The 19,036-nt window shown below is 32.7% G+C and overlaps 1 protein-coding gene across 3 annotated transcripts; it reads left to right on the top strand.

Annotated features, from left to right (window-relative positions):
- Positions 1–7,673: 7,673 nt before the first annotated feature.
- Positions 7,674–19,032, top strand: LOC111715171 (receptor-type tyrosine-protein phosphatase alpha; the record flags this gene model as incomplete). Of its 3 annotated transcripts, XM_023490447.1 has the most annotated exon segments (24): positions 7,674–7,846; positions 8,086–8,205; positions 10,008–10,055; positions 10,114–10,177; positions 10,765–10,872; positions 11,702–11,823; positions 12,600–12,691; positions 13,046–13,137; positions 13,640–13,682; positions 14,037–14,136; positions 14,485–14,548; positions 14,713–14,839; positions 15,007–15,041; positions 15,318–15,383; positions 15,446–15,570; positions 15,822–15,868; positions 15,930–15,954; positions 16,103–16,211; positions 16,272–16,328; positions 16,649–16,745; positions 17,172–17,261; positions 18,174–18,276; positions 18,573–18,624; positions 18,999–19,032. In XM_023490447.1, coding segments are annotated over 24 exon segments (1,961 nt in total), but the record flags the coding sequence as incomplete, so codon positions are not given.
- Positions 19,033–19,036: the final 4 nt, after the last annotated feature.

The raw sequence follows: 19,036 nt of genomic DNA, 5'->3' as shown, positions 1-19,036 counted from the left end.
GCAATAGATTGTTATATTTAAATATTTTTCATTTTATTTATATGATTTTTTTACATGGTTTTAGTTTAAAGAAAACACAAATTTAAAATAAAAATATTTTTTAAATAACATTTTTTTTAAATATTGTACAATATACATGTTTATCCCATTCAAACTTTAATTATGTTTTGCAAAAATGTTCTGAATAAAAAGTTTTAAAAATATTTTCGTGTCAATAGCTTTGCCTATTAATGTTCAATGAATAAAAGATTATAAATATGTATTTAGGAGAATGAACAACAACAAACATATAATTAATAAATTGAATGTTTTCCTCTGTTTAAAGGAACTGCTGACGTTATTTCAAATAATACTTTATTTAAAGAGAGGCATACCCCATTCACAATTTGGGTTTCCATTTGTAAATTTTTTTTGCAATTTTTGCAAAAGAAAGAACAAATTATTCGTTGCGCTACATTCTTGTGCGAAAAAATAGCACTTTGCACAATCATTCGCAACCTTGATTTTGCGCAAAAATACGCTATTCCGCTATTGCGTTCTTCTTTTTGCGCAATTTTGAGGGAAAAAATCTTATTGAAGGGTTGATTAAAGGTGCAAACTGTATAAATTAGTTATCTATGAGATTGCATTTGTTTGCATACAATTACAATGCTTAAAAAAAGATTATTTGTCTAAAATTCTACTTTGCAACCTGATGCATAATGGAACACTGCAAATCACGCTCTTTCACAAAAATCGAGCAGTATTTTGTGTATTACTGCTTTTAAACTTAATTAAGTTAGCTTTCTTAAAATGTATAGACCTACAAAAACGTATCCGTGAGTTGGCGAGGTAAAACCAAAAACCACGGCGTTGCCACACTTCTAAGTCGAGGCTTTATAAAACTTTGACTTTCAGAGTTGTTTAAATCTCAGTGATGACCAAGTTTCTGAGTTGTCTATATCTCAGTGATGACCAAGTTTCTGAGTTGTCTATATCTCAGTGATGACCAAGTTTCTGAGTTATCTATATCTCAGTGATGACCAAGTTTCTGAGTTGTCTATATCTCAGTGATGACCAAGTTTCTGAGTTTTCTTTATCTCAGTGTGCATATTCCTTTGATATTTCAATCATATGAATTCGACGAAGTAGTCAAGATTTAAAATATCAAAGATTCAGTCATCTATAAAAACTATGCATAAATTTTAAATTTTAAATTCTATTTTTGTCCCGCAAATTTGAATTCTTTATAACTGAAAGTAACCAATTGAAAGTGGCAGAATCATATTTTTTTGCATTTAAATACTTGAATAAAAATCCAACTGTTCAATTTCGTGCTGAAACTATCAATTTTGGTCAATTTGCTTTAAAATATGTTATTGCTTAAAATTTACATTTTGCGCAACCGGCAACACTTCTTGTTTTTCGCAAATTACGAAAAAAAATGTGCAAAACCGCACCAAAGTTTACAAACAAAATTTGAGTGAAAATTACGCAAATTTTGCGCAAAAGTATGGTCATTTCGTGGAAACCCTATTCACAATGGTACCATCTAAACATTTATCAGAGCAATAATGGGTGAGAAAACGTCGTTTTTTTCAGATGGAAAAGTTTAAAATTCTTCACATGTTCTAAATTTTTTATGATGAAGAAACTCGCAAGTCACTTTAAAGAGAAACCTCAAATGAAAATTATCAATTTTCGAACGAGAAAATGTCGGATATTTCATGCATTCTTGATCATATGCTTTTAGAGGTACTGTTGTGAATTGGAAATTCCATTCTTTCAATGGGGGTTCACATTAAACTACGCCTTTTATTCCTTTAGCTGGAATAAAGCTGAATCAGAATATTGTATTGTTGAAATAATGACAAATGGAAACGGTGTGTTTAATTACAGTGAGCAGAAGATTAAACTTAATAGAAGTAATCAGTGCTTTACACCTTGGTGTGATCTAAACAGTTATTTTCTCTCATCTTTAGAACTTAGGTAAGTCTCGTTATAGTATGCAGTTGTAGTCTTAAGTCTTTAGTTTTAAGTCTTAAGTTTTAAGTCTTAAGAATTAAGTCTTAAGATTTAAGTCTTCAGTCTTAAGTATTAAGTCTGTATTCCTAAGTCTTTAGTCTTAAATCTTAAGTTTTAAGTCTTAAGAATTAAGTCTTAAGTATTAAGTCTGTAGTCTTAAGTATTAAGTCTGTAGTCTTAAGTATTACAACTGTAGTCCTAAGTATTAAGTCTGTAGTCTTAAGTATTAAGTCTGTAGTCCTAAGTAATAAGTCTGTAGTCTTAAGTATTAAGTCTGTAGTCTTAAGTATTAAGTCTGTAGTCTTAAGTATTAAGTCTGTAGTCTTAAGTATAAAGTCCTTATTCTAAAGTCTTCGTCTTTAGCCTATAGTCTCAAGTCCCTTCTCTCTAGTCTGTAGTCTCTAGTCTGAAGTCCCTATCTTATAGTCTCTAGCCTCAAGTCTCAAGTCTTAAGTCTCAAATCTCTATTTTCAAGTTTCAAGTCTTTTTTCTTTAATCTCTAGTCCCTCAAGCCTCACTAGTCTCCACTCTCTAGTCTCTCAAGCCTCACTAGTCTTCGCTCTCTAGTCTCTCAAGCCTCACTAGTCTTCCCTCTCTAGTCTCTTAAGCCTCACTAGTCTTCACTCTCTAGTTTCTCAAGCCTAAGTAGTCTACACTCTCTAAGTCTCTCAAGCCTCACTAGTCTTCACTCTCTAGTCTCTCAAGCCTCAATAATCTCCACTCTCTAGTCTCTCATAGCCTCACTAGTCTCCACTCTCTAGTCTCTCAAGCCTCACTAGTCTCCACTCTCTAGTCTCTCAAGCCTCACTAGTCTCCACTCTCTAGTCTCTCAAGCCTCACTAGACTCCACTCTCTAGTCTCTTGTCTTGATCTAATTTAAAACGTTTACTATTTCAAATATTGTTTTGATCAAGACACAAGAAAGTTCATTTTCTTTAAAGCATTGTTAAAAAAGGGGACTATGACCCTTCTCCTTTCTCAAAGGGTGTGAATTGAATTCAAGATTGAATCTGATCAAGGATTAAATTTCTCGTATTTTGTGTCCTTCAGAAATAAGCAGTTGTGTGTGCGTGTGACGGGGTGTGTGTGGAGTGTGTTAAAGTAAAAACTAAGTCAGATTTTTGTGCAAAAATCTGTTTTCGACTAAAATTTCACCAGTGTCATTTTGATACTAATAATTTAAGTAAATTGGATCACTCGTTAGTTAAACCTGCCAAAAAGTATCAAACGGTGCAAAAAAAACTTAAATTTTTGTATCCTTAGGGCTCAGAATATTAAACTCAATTGAAGTATCTGAGAACACAGAACATATCAATCTATCGATGTATATTACACTGTTAACTGTTAGTTTCTCTGGTTACCTTAGGNCCCTCCACATTAGATCTTAACTGTTTCAAAGAACAGTCCTCAATAATAGTCCTTCTTTAGTTCTGTGTTAAAAACCGGGACTAGAAAGGATTTTCAAAATTTCTGAGGTCAAATAAGAAATAAAAGATTTTAATCCTTTTTTCATATTATATTGTCATTAAAATATATGGTTTTAATTTTTTTCATTTTTTTTTCATGAATTCTTAGTTTATCTGTATCCCTGTATCTAAGTATCCCCGTAAATAAGTATCCCTGTAACTGAGTATCTCTGTATTTGAGTATCCCTGTATCTGAGTATCCCGGTATCTAAGTATCCCTGTATCTAAGTATCCCTGTATCTAAGTATCCCTGTATCAGAGTATCCCTGTATCCCTGTATTTAAGTACCCCTGTCTCTGAGTATCCCTGAATCTATGTATCCTTGTAACTGAGTATCCGTGTATCTAAGTATCCCTGTAACTAAGTATCCCTGTATCTAAGTATCCCTGTAAATAAGTATCCCTGTACCTAAGTATCCCTGTATCTAAGTATCCCTGTATCTAAGTATCCCTGTATCTAAGTATCCCTGTACCTAAGTATCCTTGTATCTAAGTATCCCTGTATCTGAGTATCCCTGTATCAGAGTATACCTGTATCAGAGTATCCCTGTATCTAAGTATCCCTGTATCTAAGTATCCCTGTATCTAAGTATCCCTGTACCTAAGAATCCCTGTATCTAAGTATCCCTGTATCTGAGTATCCGTGTATCTAAGTATTCCTGTATCTGAGTATCCCTGTATCAGAGTATACCTGTATCAGAGTATCCCTGTATCTGAGTATCCCTGTATCAGAGTATACCTGTATCAGAGTATCCCTGTATTAGAGTATCCCTGTATATAAGTATCCATGTATCCGAGTATCCCTGTATCTGAGTATTCCTGTATCTAAGTCTCCCTGTATCTAAGTATCCATGTATCTGAGTATCCATTTATCTGAGTATCATATCTATGTATCTCTGTATTTAAGTATCCCTGTATCCCTGTATCCCAGTATCCCTGTATCCCTGTATCCCTGTATCCCTGTATCCCTGTTACCCCTGTATCCCTGTATCCTGCAAGGCTGGAACTGTATCCCTGTATCCCTGTATCCCTGTATCCCTGTATCCCTGTATCCCTGTATCCCTGAATCCCTGTATCCCTGTTTCCCTGTATCCCCGCCAACGATTGTAAAAGTCTGGATCTGTTTAACTGTTCTAGGATAAGTTGTGAGCTAGAGAGAATCTTGGTTTGAGTTGAAAACTGTAAAAACTTGAAAATGTTTTCTAATTGTTATAATTAGACTTGGAAAGGATGGAGACAATAATTTACAGGTGACTACTCCCCCCCCCTCCCATTCCCTCCCTTCTTCACCTTATTAAAGGAACTACTGGCCCCCCCCCCCTCAACCCAATACATCGGCCATTTTTTTTTCTAAACCCCACTTTTCTCACAATGTCACTTTTAAGAGCCAATTTCCTGAAAATCCACCAAACAGACAAACCACGGCACTGCACGGAATCACCTGATGTACAAAACTGTAATGTACTGTACATAAGGATCGTGTAGAGTAAACACAAACAAATAATGTATACAATTTCAAAAAGACTTTAATTTTTCCGACAACACTTAGTAGGGATGTATGATTAGATAAGTAGATTGATAGGTGAATTAAGAAATAATTAGTTACATATCATTCTAGGTAAAAACATGTTATAGGTAGACATAACATAGATTTGTCAGCAATTCTATGGGATAGAATTAATGAAATGCTTTGCTGTCCATCCTACCTCATTTTTCTATGATATACATATAGATAGATAGATAAGTAGACATATAGATAGGTAGATAGATAGATATATAGATAATTAGATAAATAGACAAGTACATAGAAAAATAGTAGACAATCAGACCGAGATAGATAGATATGTATTAATAGATTACTAGATTTAGACAAGTAGACCAATAGTATACAGACAAACAGACAGAGATAGATAGAAAGATGTCTAGAAAGATAGCTAATTAGAAGATTTACAAAAATACAGACAGAAAACTATTAGTAAACATTACATGGGAGGGTTGTCTGGGGGGGGGGGGGTCAATCTCCCTTTCTTCTGGATCAAGGAGTGTGTGAATGAGTGTGGATGAATATATGTAAATTTGAAATGTGTGAGAAATGATTTGAGAGTTGTGACTGAAATATCCAATATATGAACATAATGAATTTGGTCAAAATATCTCTCAATATTGGAAAAACTAAGGGATTAACGGTTTTTTTTAAATCTTAAAAAATCATTCAAAGAATTTCTTTTAAAAATTTAGAAAACAATTCTTTTCTCTTAATATTTGTAAGGACGGGCCAACCCTGGGTTATGAAGAGTTTTCTAGGATATGGGAAGTGGAATTTGAGATATGGTGGGGGGGGGGGTCCTAGGGTCAGCGTAATATTCTCTATATTGGGGAACTTTCGGGGACAAAATATGGCACCGGTTCCAGCCCTTAGCAGGCGAGAAAAATGAGTAGAGACAGAAATTGTTTTTTAAATGTTTAAAGTAACTGGCCGGCTTCTCGCTTTAAACTCTATTTTATCTAATTCTCATGTCACCTCTTAAGTATAAAAATAAAAGGATTTCATCATTGGGTTGCAAAAATATGTATAGTGTATAAATAAGATTTTAAATGATTTTAATCTAAGTGAATTTTATTTTACCGTTTATATATCCGTATATGTCACGACTCACGTTATACTTAGGTAAATCTTATTGGCTACTCTTTTCCAAGAGCTATTGAGAAGAACAAATATATATTGAATTTCTAAACTGTGTCTGGACAAATTCCACACTTGTGCATAAAATCAAAACTAGAGAGCTATACGGTCACAACGTTGTACCAGTCAAGGAGAATTGAATACAAGGAGGGGGCGATAGGGTTTCCGTACACTTTGCTGTGACGTTTTTGGACTGCTGGAGAACTAGTTTTTGCGTAACAACAATAATAAAGATTGTAAACAATAACACAAATGATAAACAGACATTGGTGCATCTCTAGAAGATTCACCGTATACTAACTCATGTTTGTTTACATTAGATCGGCTGCCTTTGTTATTGTTGTTATTACTAACTCATGTTTGTTTACATTAGATCGGTTGCCTTTGTTATTGTTGTTACGCAAAAATTAGTTCTTCAGTAGTCCTAAAACGTCACAGCAAAGTGTACGGAAACCCTATCGCCCCCTCCTTCTACTCAATATCTCCTTGCCCTCAACTATGTTTTGGTGTGTACTGCAATGTTTTGCAGTACAGTGGCCAAAGAAATATCAGGTTTTAGTGGAGAGTGACATCTGCAATATGTGCAATGAAGGTGTTTTCTTTTGTCACAAGGGGTTAGACACCCTAGATAATTTATCAAGAAAAAGATACGGTAGAAATGGAAAGGAAAGGGGGGGGAGTGATGATTTATGGGAAGGGCAAAGGGGGATGTACGGGGGGAGGAGGGGTGGAGATGTGAGAACAAGTAAAGGTTATCATCATCCAGTAATGTATGAAAGATTTATGTAAAAAAATATGATATTTTACGTTTCATCTGACAGGGTTAAACACACAGGGGATAAATCAAGGTTATGCAAGGATTAAGTTATTTCAGAGATGTACTGCAGTATACTGTCTCTGGGCTGTAATGTAAACACAAGACGGATGTCGAAGCCTGACATGGGATCAATCTTTCACATAAAAAATCAATGAAATATTCTGGCCGTAGGAAATCAATATGTGAATTATCAAATTTTCAAAATGTAATGCTTTTAACCTCCTCGGAAACTAAACAAACACTGATACATCTATTCTTGTTTACAAATTACGCCCAGAGAGAACTGGTTTCAATATGTACGCAGAGTATACGCAACTGCAATTAACTTTCCTTGCATTATAACCTTGGGATAAATGATGTCTCATATTTAGGTGCAATTCAAGAAGTTATGAAGGGCTCCCAAACTCTCAAAGTAGCATCTGTAGAAAATAAAGAAATGTTTGACTTGATCAGTAAAGTAGAAGATATCGTCAATTTTCTAGCTTGATTTAAACCATCACAATTTTCCCATTCCCCCTTCAGCAGAAATCCACAAGTGACTTTAAAAAGAAATCCAAATTCAAAATGGAGGAAATTATGAATATCTTGCTTTTGTGAATCGGACATGTCACTTTACAAATGGAGTGTCCCTTGAAATTACGAAGATCCTTGAATATTAAAACTATTCAAGGATATTTCAAGTTTTGATAAGTTCCAAGGGCCTGGCTTTCTTATCAAACTAGTACAGTCTGTCACTATGCTGCTTTGGCTACCCATCATAGTTATTTTACTTGAAGAACTAGTTTTTATAACTGGTTTTAATCCGTACATCTGTACTCAACCTATCAACAAGTTTAACTGTACATTTTCCTACAATGAGGAGACAATGTCATATGAGGTAAATATTACACGTTTTAGGAATATTAATTTCCAGTTTTATTGAATCAACATTTTTTACTTCAATTACATTGAATTACAGATGCTGATGTTTGAGATTTTTGAGAATTTTTTTGTTTGTTTTAATTTTCAAACAAAATTTTCACACGTTTAATAGAAAAAAAACAATCCAACACCAATCCATGATCCCAACAAGCTGATTTTTAAACGTGTAAGATGTTATAATTAATTTCTTTCAAGAGCTCTTCGGATTGCCGTCTGATATTTTTGAATCCCTCTGATGGAATTTTCTACTGGAGAATAGATAACAACTCCAAGGATACTTATTGGATTAGCACAGCAACCAACATCTGTCCACAGGTACAGATATTGTTATAGATGACCGCTCAAGGAAATATTGAACCAGGATTACTCAGTTGATATTAAAGTCTGAGGTAGAGGGTATGAACTCCATTCTATGCCTTCTACTCCAGGATGTAGGAAGGATGGGTCAGGAGGATAACATCAACCATCACTGGGACTTGACCCCTGAGAGATAGCCTCTGTCCAGAGCCGTAAGAAGCAAGACCAGAGGCCATGGTCAAGTAGCAAGTCCTCCAATTGACCTTTTAAGTAGAATTGTAACATTTACCCCCTTTTTTTACATGTTATTTCAATATAATCTTAAAATAACATCGCCTCTTATTTACTGTCTGTCAAGATTAATACATTGACAATTCTACTTACTAGGTCAATTGGAGGACTCATTGCTTGACCCTGGCCTCTGGTCTCGTCAATAAGCACTGGAACCTGCCTTACACCAACTCTTTTGCAGACTTAAGACTATCTCTGGCCTCTGGTCTTGCTTCTTACCGCTCTAGACAGACGCCTCTAACCACTACATAGATTGCAGACTATGGGTTCTCTCTCTCAGGGGTCAAGTCCCAGAGATGGTTGATGTTATCCTCCTGACCCAGCCTTGCTCCTTCCTGGAGTAGAAGGCGTAGAATGGAGTTGATAACCTCTACCTTGAACTTCAATATCAACTGAGTAATCCTGGTTCAATATTTCCTTTTATACTGTTGGCTGAGGGGTCATCTATGCAACATCATCTTTGAAATGTGATAAAACACTAAACCAGCTGGTTACCTCTTACAGACCAAGGGAGAGGAAGGTATGGGGGGGGGGGGTTCAAATATAATAGGGAATGCAGGAGTAATTTTAAGTGATTCTCAATGCAAAGATGGCAAATCCCAATTCAAATTTTTTCCCTTAAAACCTATATTTATTCAGAACTAGCATTGTTTTTGACATATAATGATTGGCCTGTTGCGCTTATGCAATTATAGCAGCTTTATAGCTTCGCCTTGAGTCTTTCAGCTGTAACCTGTATGGCCTTATCATTCATATCTGCTAGAGGATATGATTAAACAAAAAACTCCTTAATTGTATAAGCTGATTAATTTGGTGATTTTTTACAGGTAAAAAATTAAACTAAACAGTTCCTTATGGGTTTATTTTTGTGTATAACTCTTATAGTTGATTTCTTAGCCATTTTACCTAGAGATACATTTGTTTTCTTTTATTTATCTAAAGGTTCCCACTTACATTTTAAACTCTAGAACTCTTTATATTGGCAATACAAGCAATTGTGAATAAAAATAGTCCATGCAAAATAATCTGATTTGAAAATGGTTTAGTAGTTGTTTTAAGTCATCTACGACCTGACGTTGCAAATTGCAGCTGCCAGCTAGCGGGACAGTAGGCATTACATAGACTCTATCTACCTTCTACGCTCTACATGTGAGGTTCTTATTTGCGCCCATCTCCTTCTTCTTTAAAGCAATGCTTCTCTTCAGAGTTGTTAGAGCAAGGATTATTACTGTTATCTTCATCTGTTTATTATGCCATCATCAATATAAGATTCCTGATTTTTAGGTTTAATTTATTAATGAAAAGTACAGGTGAACTATATACTACACCCTTTACACAGTAAACTCAAAGGTAAAATAACCTTAATTGCAACCAAACAATGAAAGAGTTATCCTTGTTCTCTTTTCTACAGACTAAATTCACTATAAAGGTTTAAAGGTACCATTGTGAATCCGGCATACCCTTTATTAATTTTTTTTTCTCTTTTAAAAAATGAAGATTGATTGAAATGACTGTAATTCTGTTTTCAGGATGTGGTCTGGAAGGAATGTTTTGAATCTGAAGAAGAATGTAGCAGGGTGAGAACTGAAATTTTATTACTTTTCAATTTTAAAGTTTGTTTGAAATTTTATTCAGGTCAACATCCTAGGGAGAGGACGAACAATGCCAACGGAAGAGAAAAATTACTTCTGTAAAAGCGGTGAAATTTAATCGTTTTATATTGTCTCTCGAACTCCTTTTGTTAATAAAGCTAGAAATTAGCTGAAATTCTGTTACAGTCACCATAATAAAGCATTTTTATCGAACTTGAGACTATTTTAATCTATATAATTCTAAAAAAGCTGAGATAATAATTGCAACAATTTTCCAAGACACTAATTTCTGTACAACTTAAAAGTTGTGAAATTTTGTTTTCTCACATAAATAGGGTTTCCAGTCGGAATCGGAATTATGTGGAGTTGCGCAAAATTATTGGGCTCACAATTGCACAAGTAAAATCCACTTGCAGTGGAAACCCTACATTCTAACTGAATGTTTGTAATTTTGAATGCTTTCTAACAGTTAAACTTTTCCATTACATTTCTGATAGGATTCTAGTGTGTGATTCTAACATATATCAGTGCAAATTTTCCCTTATATTTCTGATTGTGTTCTAGTGTATTTTAAAGTAACATTTCTTATATATTTCTGGCAGCGTTTTAGAGTATTTTACAGTGCAACTTTTCCTTTATATTTCTGGTAGTGGTTTAGAGTATTTACAGTGGTTTAGTGGTTTTTTAATTATAGGAACAGTGGTGAGTTTCGAATCATGTTTGGTGATCACAGGGATAGGAGGATGTCTTATTTTCCTTGGATTTCTCTTCATTGCTTCAAAATATGTCCGTAAACTTAAAGGTAATTCCCCCCCCCCCTTTAAAAGCTCACTTATTTGTTGAACACAATTGTATAATAACAACATTTATTCACTTTCATTTCATACAATAATTCAGCTTCAGCACATTCTATATGACACTAAAGTTGATTATTGAACTAAAAATACAAAGGATACCTGTAGAAATGTCAATAGACTCATAATCATGGTAACGATAATATTTATCAACTTTTAACCTAATTGTTTGGCATATACTGGAATGAGATGAAACATTATAATACTTGAGTTTGGATAAGACTAAACTATTATATGAAAACTTTTAGCAAAAGGAATACTATATGTAGATGTAAATAATCTCTTCATAAGCTTACTATGTCCTTTACCATACCATGTACATGTTTTACAAATACTTGGGATAGAAATTCATCCCTGAAATAGACAGGTTTACTTTTGAGAATCTGCCTTGGTACACAGCCTACTGCATGCAATACAGGGGGCTTCAAAAATACTAAGATCTCTTCTGCATATTCACAGTTCAAACACCCCCCCCCCCCCATTTATCAACTTTCATTTGTTCCTTTACCACGGTCGGGGGTATTTTTTTGTTATATTATTGGAATTTGGTAAAGAAATTCTTGAAATGGTGATCAAAGAATTCCCTTAAACAAGTCACTTCGCAAAGAAACCGCAAATGAAAATGAAAAGTGTAAAGAAACAAAATCATGAATATCTAATTCATACTTATTCAGACAAGCTTTAAAAGGTATCGTTGTAAACCGGGCATTGTCATCTTTGTATGGAGGGTCACTTGAAATTACACTTACAGTCCCTTTAAGAAAGTGTAAAATCCAGGTTCTTCACGAGTAGTAGAGATGACTCCTTGTCATCAAAAGAAACTGGAATTAAAGGAATCTTCAAACCCACATATGGTTTCTTTATCAAACCCCTTGACTCTGGTAGAAATAAGCTCACAGGTATCTTATTGTGAGATTGTGAGAACCAGAAAACTATACAATGAACGACGTCTGTGTTCATTAGTTTACTAAAGAAATGTTGCTTGGATTTTGTCATTTTTAATTGTATTTTCTGTTATCTGGTTCTCACTGTACAACTTTGAATTATTTAAACTTTGATTAACTTCCTGACTCTCTCTGTACCTGAATGAACGTTTAATGAATAAAGAGCAGAGCTTAGGCAATTAATTTTACTGAATCGTGACTATGTGAGCATTGGTTTGTTTACCTTTGGGAGTAGTAACACAAATATAAATATTGAATTCGCTTCCCTCGGTAACACAGGATACGAACCTTCGTATACGTAAGAAATTTATATAAAAAAATTATGGTTTATCAACATTTTCGTGACAAAAAAGAGATGCACTATTAAGCCAAATTGATGTATATGTATAGTTGGATTTTAATTTAATATTTTTGTTTTGTTTTAAAAACAATTTTATATTAAAGAGGATAGAGAAGCAGTCTTTATAAAACCTGTTTATATTAAAGAGGATAGAGAAGCACTGTTTATAAAACATGTTTAGTTGAAAGAGGATGGAGAAGTACTGTTTATAAAACATGTTTAGATGAAAGAGGATGGAGAAGCACTGTTTATAAAACATGTTTAGATGAAAGAGGATGGAGAAGCACTGTTTATAAAACATGTTTAGATGAAAGAGGATGGAGAAGCACTGTTTATAAAACATGTTTAGATTAAAGAGGATGGAGAAACACTGTTTATAAAACCTGTTTAGATTAAAGTGGATGGAGAAGCACTGTTTAAAAATGCTGAAAAGGAGTTTTACACCATTGCCAGTACAGCAGACCAACTTAAAGAAATGTTTAAGTAGGATTTTTAATAAATACAAGCTTCTTCATATCGATGTTTTTTAAAAGATGTAAGGTATTTTCCTAAATTTTTCCGAGTGCACTTCCCAATAACAACTTCCCAAATGTTCAATTTCCCAAAGGTCAGGTTAGGCCCTTTGAGGCATCACGCTGTAGGCTGCAATGGGGCCAGGTGCTGCCACTAACTAAGGTTGCTGAGAGCTGTGGCTAGGACAGACTTGGGAAGTAGCCGCTTGGGAAATTGAACATTTAGAAAAGTCCCAGTTGGGAAAATACCCTTGGGAAGTTGGCGCTTGGGAAAAAGCCTTTGGGAAAATACCTAACATTTTTTAAAATGATGAATGGATTTTAGACACGGAAATAAACCCGGAAACCAGAATAAAAATCCTGATCCTGATCTTCTTCCGTACGACAGTAATAGGGTGGTTCTAAACCCAGGTTCAGGTAAGTGGTTGTCAGATTCTTTACTTTTTTTAAGACCATGTTTTATGTGAACTGTAGTGGCGCCATTTCCCTATCCTAGAGTTGGGCATACTTTTTTGAACGAACAAAATTTTTGTGAATAAAAGGAAGGACAAACACAATCGATCCTTCAGAAAAATCGCTCGAACTGAACTGAACAAACAAATTTTTACAAAGCTTTGGAAAAAACAGTGTTTTTTTTTTTTTTACCAACGAACGATTTCTTTTAAAAAAACTTTTGAAAAACGATAGTTTTTCTGTAAACAAACGATTTGTACGATTTTTTTTTGAAAAAAAATATCGTTTTTTATGAACGAACGAAAATAACGAACAAAATGGGTTGTTCACGAAAGATGAACGAACGTCGTGCCCATCTCTAATTGTTCCTACTGCAAAATTACAACAATGATTTTGAGAACATAAGTTAAAATTTGGTTTTCGTAAAAGTACAAAAAAAAGACCAAAACTTCTGTTTTTTTTATAGAAAATACGGATATAGGGGATTATGTGAATGCTTCTTGGGTCAGGTAATAAGGAATTCTATAACATTTTCTTATTCATATTCAATCAGAGCAATATAGGCAGCATAATTTTCTACTGAATTTTCACTCTTTTCTTATACAACACAGCAAATTTTTTTTTCACGTAAAGAAGATTGTTATTTCTCTAGCTTGAAAAGTTTCTAATTTCTATCATGTTTCCTTAGCGAAAATGCGCAAGTGACTTTTCTAAAAAAAACACAATTGAAAAAAATAAATTCTAAGTAAAATAAATATGTAAATATCATTCATTCCTGATCAGACAGGACTTTAAAGGGTACCGTTGTGAATTACAACTATAGTTCCTTTCATTGTTGAAAACTTAAATATTTATTTGTAAAGACATGCAAACCTTGACACTGAACTGATAATAACTGGATTACCTACCAGAGAGAACCCTGAAACCCTTCCTGTATTCTGGAAAATGATCAGGGATTACAAGGTGGGACAATTTACAAGTTGGAAATTAGAATTATGAAAAACATGCTTTTATTTGTTAATGTGAATCATATTGTTTATATTTGNTATGTTTGTTAAGGTGAATCTTATTGTTTATGTTTGTTAAGGTGAATCATATTGTTTATGTTTGTTAAGGTGAATCATATTGTTTATATTTGTTTAGGTGAATCATATTGTTTAAATTTGTTAAGGTGAATCATATTGTTTATGTTTGTTAAGATGAATCATATTGTTTATATTTGTTAAGGTGAATCATATTGTTTATGTTTGTTAAGGTGAATCATATTGTTTATGTTTGTTAAGGTGAATCATATTGTTTATGTTTGTTAAGGTGAATCATATTGTTTTGTTCGTTGATACAAGAAAAGCAGAACATTCAGTGTTTTTTCCAGATGGTAAAATTTCACATTATTTGTTAAATGAATTTAACATTTTTTGCTAATAATTTTGTTTCTTGAACTAATTGGTTTTAAGGTTTTGGAAAAGAAATAAAAATTGTTGCAAATAATTATACAAAATTTAAAAAATAACAATGTTTTTTTATTTATGAATGAATTAGAAAAAGGAACTGAAAATAGTCTTGATATTATGAGCTCAATCTACCCGGAGTTATCTCTGACCCTGACTGAAAAATCCAAAACTGCAGAACTTGTGGATTACTTTGATATTAGAATTCAAACCAACAGGAACAAAAATGCTGTAAAACGACATAAAGACAAAATGTGCTTTTCTGTTGAACTGAAAAGTTTGAGGAAACAACTATTTAAAAAATTTTAGTTTTTTTTTTACAGAAATATAAGATAAAAAATAGCTCTTGTGTAAAATTTTAAAATTAAGCATTTTTTTCTCTGAGATCTTCAAATTCGGATCTGGTGGAAATGCATAAAGGAAAATATTCTATTAGTCCTTATTTTTTTTATGTTTTGTTATTATGAAGCAGTATTAATACCCTGCTTATCAATTTGCAGGCCAAAAATTTAAGATGAGAATAAAGGCAATTTAAAAAAACATTTAAAAAAAAATTTAAAACTGCAATCTTTTTCTTGCAATAAATAACAATCCTTTCTGGTAAACTGGAATCTGTTTTATTAGAATTGAAATCTTTTAAAAACATGAGTTCATGACTCATGAGTCAGTAAACAAAAAGGATGTGCTATTTTGCAGTGAAAATCCACCAATTCAAAACTTTACCTGATTATAAAGAAATCAAAGGGACAGCCGCATATTTAGGTAAAAATATTTCAACGAAACAAAAAAAATGAAAATATTAAATTTGTGATCTATATTTGAAGAATGTGTGCAAGAAGTTTGGAGAAATATATCTGCAGATGACCTCAATAAAAGTGCAATTGCTTTTGTCAGTGATTTGGGTATAAAACACTCAGCTGTTATGATTGCTCTTATAGCTTTAATTGCGGTAAGCATAAACCCTTTAAAAGGGATTGTAAGCGTAATTTTGATCAAGTGACCCTTTGTAGCAAAAAAAAAACATGACATTTCCGATTCACAACCGAACCCTTTAAAACTTTTGTAGTAGCAAAAATTATTAAAAATATCCATGTTCGCTGTAAAACTGTCTTGCAGATTTTAGAAGAATGTAATTTACTGAATTTAACACTTTACATACAGTCCAATGTAAATTCGTTATTGATTGGAAATAATTTCCAGGAAAATGAAAAAAAGAATGAAGTCAACATTCCCAAGTTGGTTATGGGGTAAGGACAACTTTTAAAAACTTAAAAAAATATTTCTTATTAGTTAATGTTTCTATTTTAGTTTACGAAAGGATAGGATGAACATGGTATGTATATATTTTTTGACAAGAACAAAAAAGTTTTAACTATTTTTATGTAACCAAAGAAATTTACTTTTTGCATACCTAGGCTTTAAATTAAGAATGTACTCGTACTTTCGCATCAGATTGATAAATTAATTTAGTTTTAATTAAGATTCCTTCTGTGGAGGACTATAAGTTTCTATATGATGCTCTGGGTCACTATTCAAGGGTTAAGGAATTATCCTCAAACAAGAATTTCCTCTCAGTAGAAAACCTTTCAGGTCTCATCTTTTTTCTGAAAAAATGTTTAATTAAATAATATGAAAATTATTAAAATTCAGAAGTTAGACGAATAAGCGGCAAATTCATGAGAAGAGTCAAGTCTCATTATGAAAAAGGTAAGTTCAATATGTTTAAGATCTTCTCTAATTTTAGATTCTAACAAATATTCTAAAGAAACTCATTTTTTTAAAATTCGTCTTAGTAAGCTAATGATGAACATTTAACACCATCTATAATATATAAATTTAGCTTGTCTGTCTGTCTGTTTGTTTGTATCCAATAAACGTCAAAACGTTTTTAATGAAACAAAAATGAGGGTGAATTGGACCCCCCCCCCCAAAAAAAAAGTGAGAAGGGTTAAGTTCTGAACAATAGCACACATCATAGTAACTATGATAATGATGATAATGATGACACTTTTTTAATGTTATATCAGACAAAGTTGTGGAGGAGTTTAAGCTACTTGAAGCAGAGAAGGCTGTTATGTCACCCAAATCTATTGGAGAAAAGGAAGAGAATCAAAAGTGGAATTGGTAATATTTTTAAAAGAACCAACATAGCATTTTCATGACACTCTCAAATTACGAAATCTCAAGTTACATAATAAGATACCTGAACATTTTATTTGATCATGGCTTTCTCAATCAATTTGAAAAAAAATCACATGTTTTCCGAGTCTTGGTTTTAGGAACCTTGGTAAAATAAATGATGATATTCTTGTTATTCATCCCTAAAAGAGATTCTAAACGTAATTTAAAGCAATTCTCCTTTTTTAAACTGACTCCGATTCACAACGGTACCCTGTAAATCTTTGTCTGATTGAAGATGAATACAGGATGAGATTTTAATACTTTTTGATGCAGAAAAATGAAGGAGATTTAAGAATTTAACACATTTTAATACAGAAAAATACGAAATTTTTAACATTCAACGTTTTTTGTATTAATTCCACAATCTAGGGATCAAGAAGTTTTGCCTTATGATTTTAACAGAGTTATTATGTGGAAAAGTGATAATAGAAGTGATTACATCAATGCCTCATATTTCAGGTTTTTTATTGGATTTTATAATTTTTTTCAGGAATTGAAATTTATATATAAAATGGTTCCTGAGTGAATTCCTGACCTCACAAAATGAGTTTAGGAAATTAAAATTACTTATTTTCTTTCAGGAAAAACATGTAAGTTAAAAGAATTGAGCATTTGTCACAAACTCAAATGTACCAATCTCTATAACTTGTTTTACCTGATGGTGTAAACTGTAAACCTTTGGCATTTTAAACTTAGCTTATTTGATCTAACAAAACTCATAGTTTGAAATGTCTAAGGTACACGACAGTGGGTTGCAAAGATATAGGAATTTGAGAATTTGAGTTTTTGACAAATACTCAATTTCTTGGAAAAAATAAGATTTTTAAATAAGTATCAAATGAGTAAACATTGCTTTATCCGTTCCCCTCGGAAATTTAGATTTGTACATTGTCTTAGTGTATGTACATAGTACATGTACATTGTACATGTACTATGTACATACACTAAGATATATCAGAACAAATTCAGGTTGTCATCAGTTACTTATCCATTTTCTATATTAAAAGGACTGTAACTGTTATTTCAAGTAAACATCCATGCAAAGATGTCAATGCCTGATTCACTAGCGTACTCTTAAAAGCTTTGTCTGATCAAGTATAAATTATATATCAATGGTAATAATTTTGAATACTGATTATTTTCAATTGTGGCGTCTCTACAAAATTGACTTGCGCATTTCTATTGCAGGAAAACATAAAATAATTATTAGAATAAAACTTTTTTAAACCTAGAAACACAACAATATCTTCCATATTATTGGTCATATGTACCGTTGTAAATCGGGCATTGACATCTATGGATGGAGGGTCAATTGAAAGTGAGCGTACAGTCCCTTTAATTGCATAATTTTAATAATTCATCTTATTTCAGATTTGAGAATTTTTATGTTCCCGATGTGATAATAAGCCAAGGACCCTCTCCTCACATACCGGGATCTACAGAACGATTCTGGCAAATGGCTTCTCAGTCTAAGGTGGAATTCACATAATTTTCAGTATTTAAATGGTTTACACAAAAAGGTTGCAAAGATATAGGATTAGAATATTATAGTTTGTGACAAAGACTTAATTCGTTTAATAAAAAAATTAGATATTAAAGTAAGTATCAAACGTGAAAAATTTGCTTTCGCTGTGCTTTTAAAGAATTATATTATCTAAATGAGGACGAAATTTCACTTTAATAAGTTTAGAAGTATTGCATCGAAAAAATTGTAATGGGTTTTATCATATTCTGATTCTGATACAAAAATGTACAAGAAATATATTTTAGGCGTCTTGTGTTATACGACTTGAGTGTACAGCCGCTGAAGATTACAAACCAGGTAACGAACAAGACTAATTTATTGATAAAAGATTAACGAATTATAATAACCACTCCTGTATGCCGACTCCATTAGCGCCTGATCCAATCAGGGTTCAGTCATGTGTTGTCTATTCTGAACCAATAGAAATAGTATGGTGGTAACATCTATCTTTCCATCTAGCTCATCATCAAATTAGAGTTATAAATCATTCAATCGGCGCTATCAGTAAATGGAAATATTTACTTCTATTGAAACTAATGATATGCTTAAGTACAATGTTATGTTTACAATATTATTTTAACACTTCTTATGATGATGTTACTTAAAAGTCAAGTATTGAAGAAGGTTTGAAATGTTATGAATCTAATTTCAAATATTTTTAACTGTTTTAGGGCAAGAGATGAAATTTGGAAAAATGTCTCTTAGGTAT

The sequence above is a fragment of the Eurytemora carolleeae genome, unplaced genomic scaffold, assembly GCF_000591075.1.
Source record: "Eurytemora carolleeae unplaced genomic scaffold, Eaff_2.0 scaffold1724, whole genome shotgun sequence".
Lineage (NCBI taxonomy): Eukaryota > Metazoa > Arthropoda > Copepoda > Calanoida > Temoridae > Eurytemora > Eurytemora carolleeae.
The sequence above is the reverse complement of the archived record's forward strand: the minus strand, read 5'-3'. Positions and strand labels throughout refer to the sequence as shown.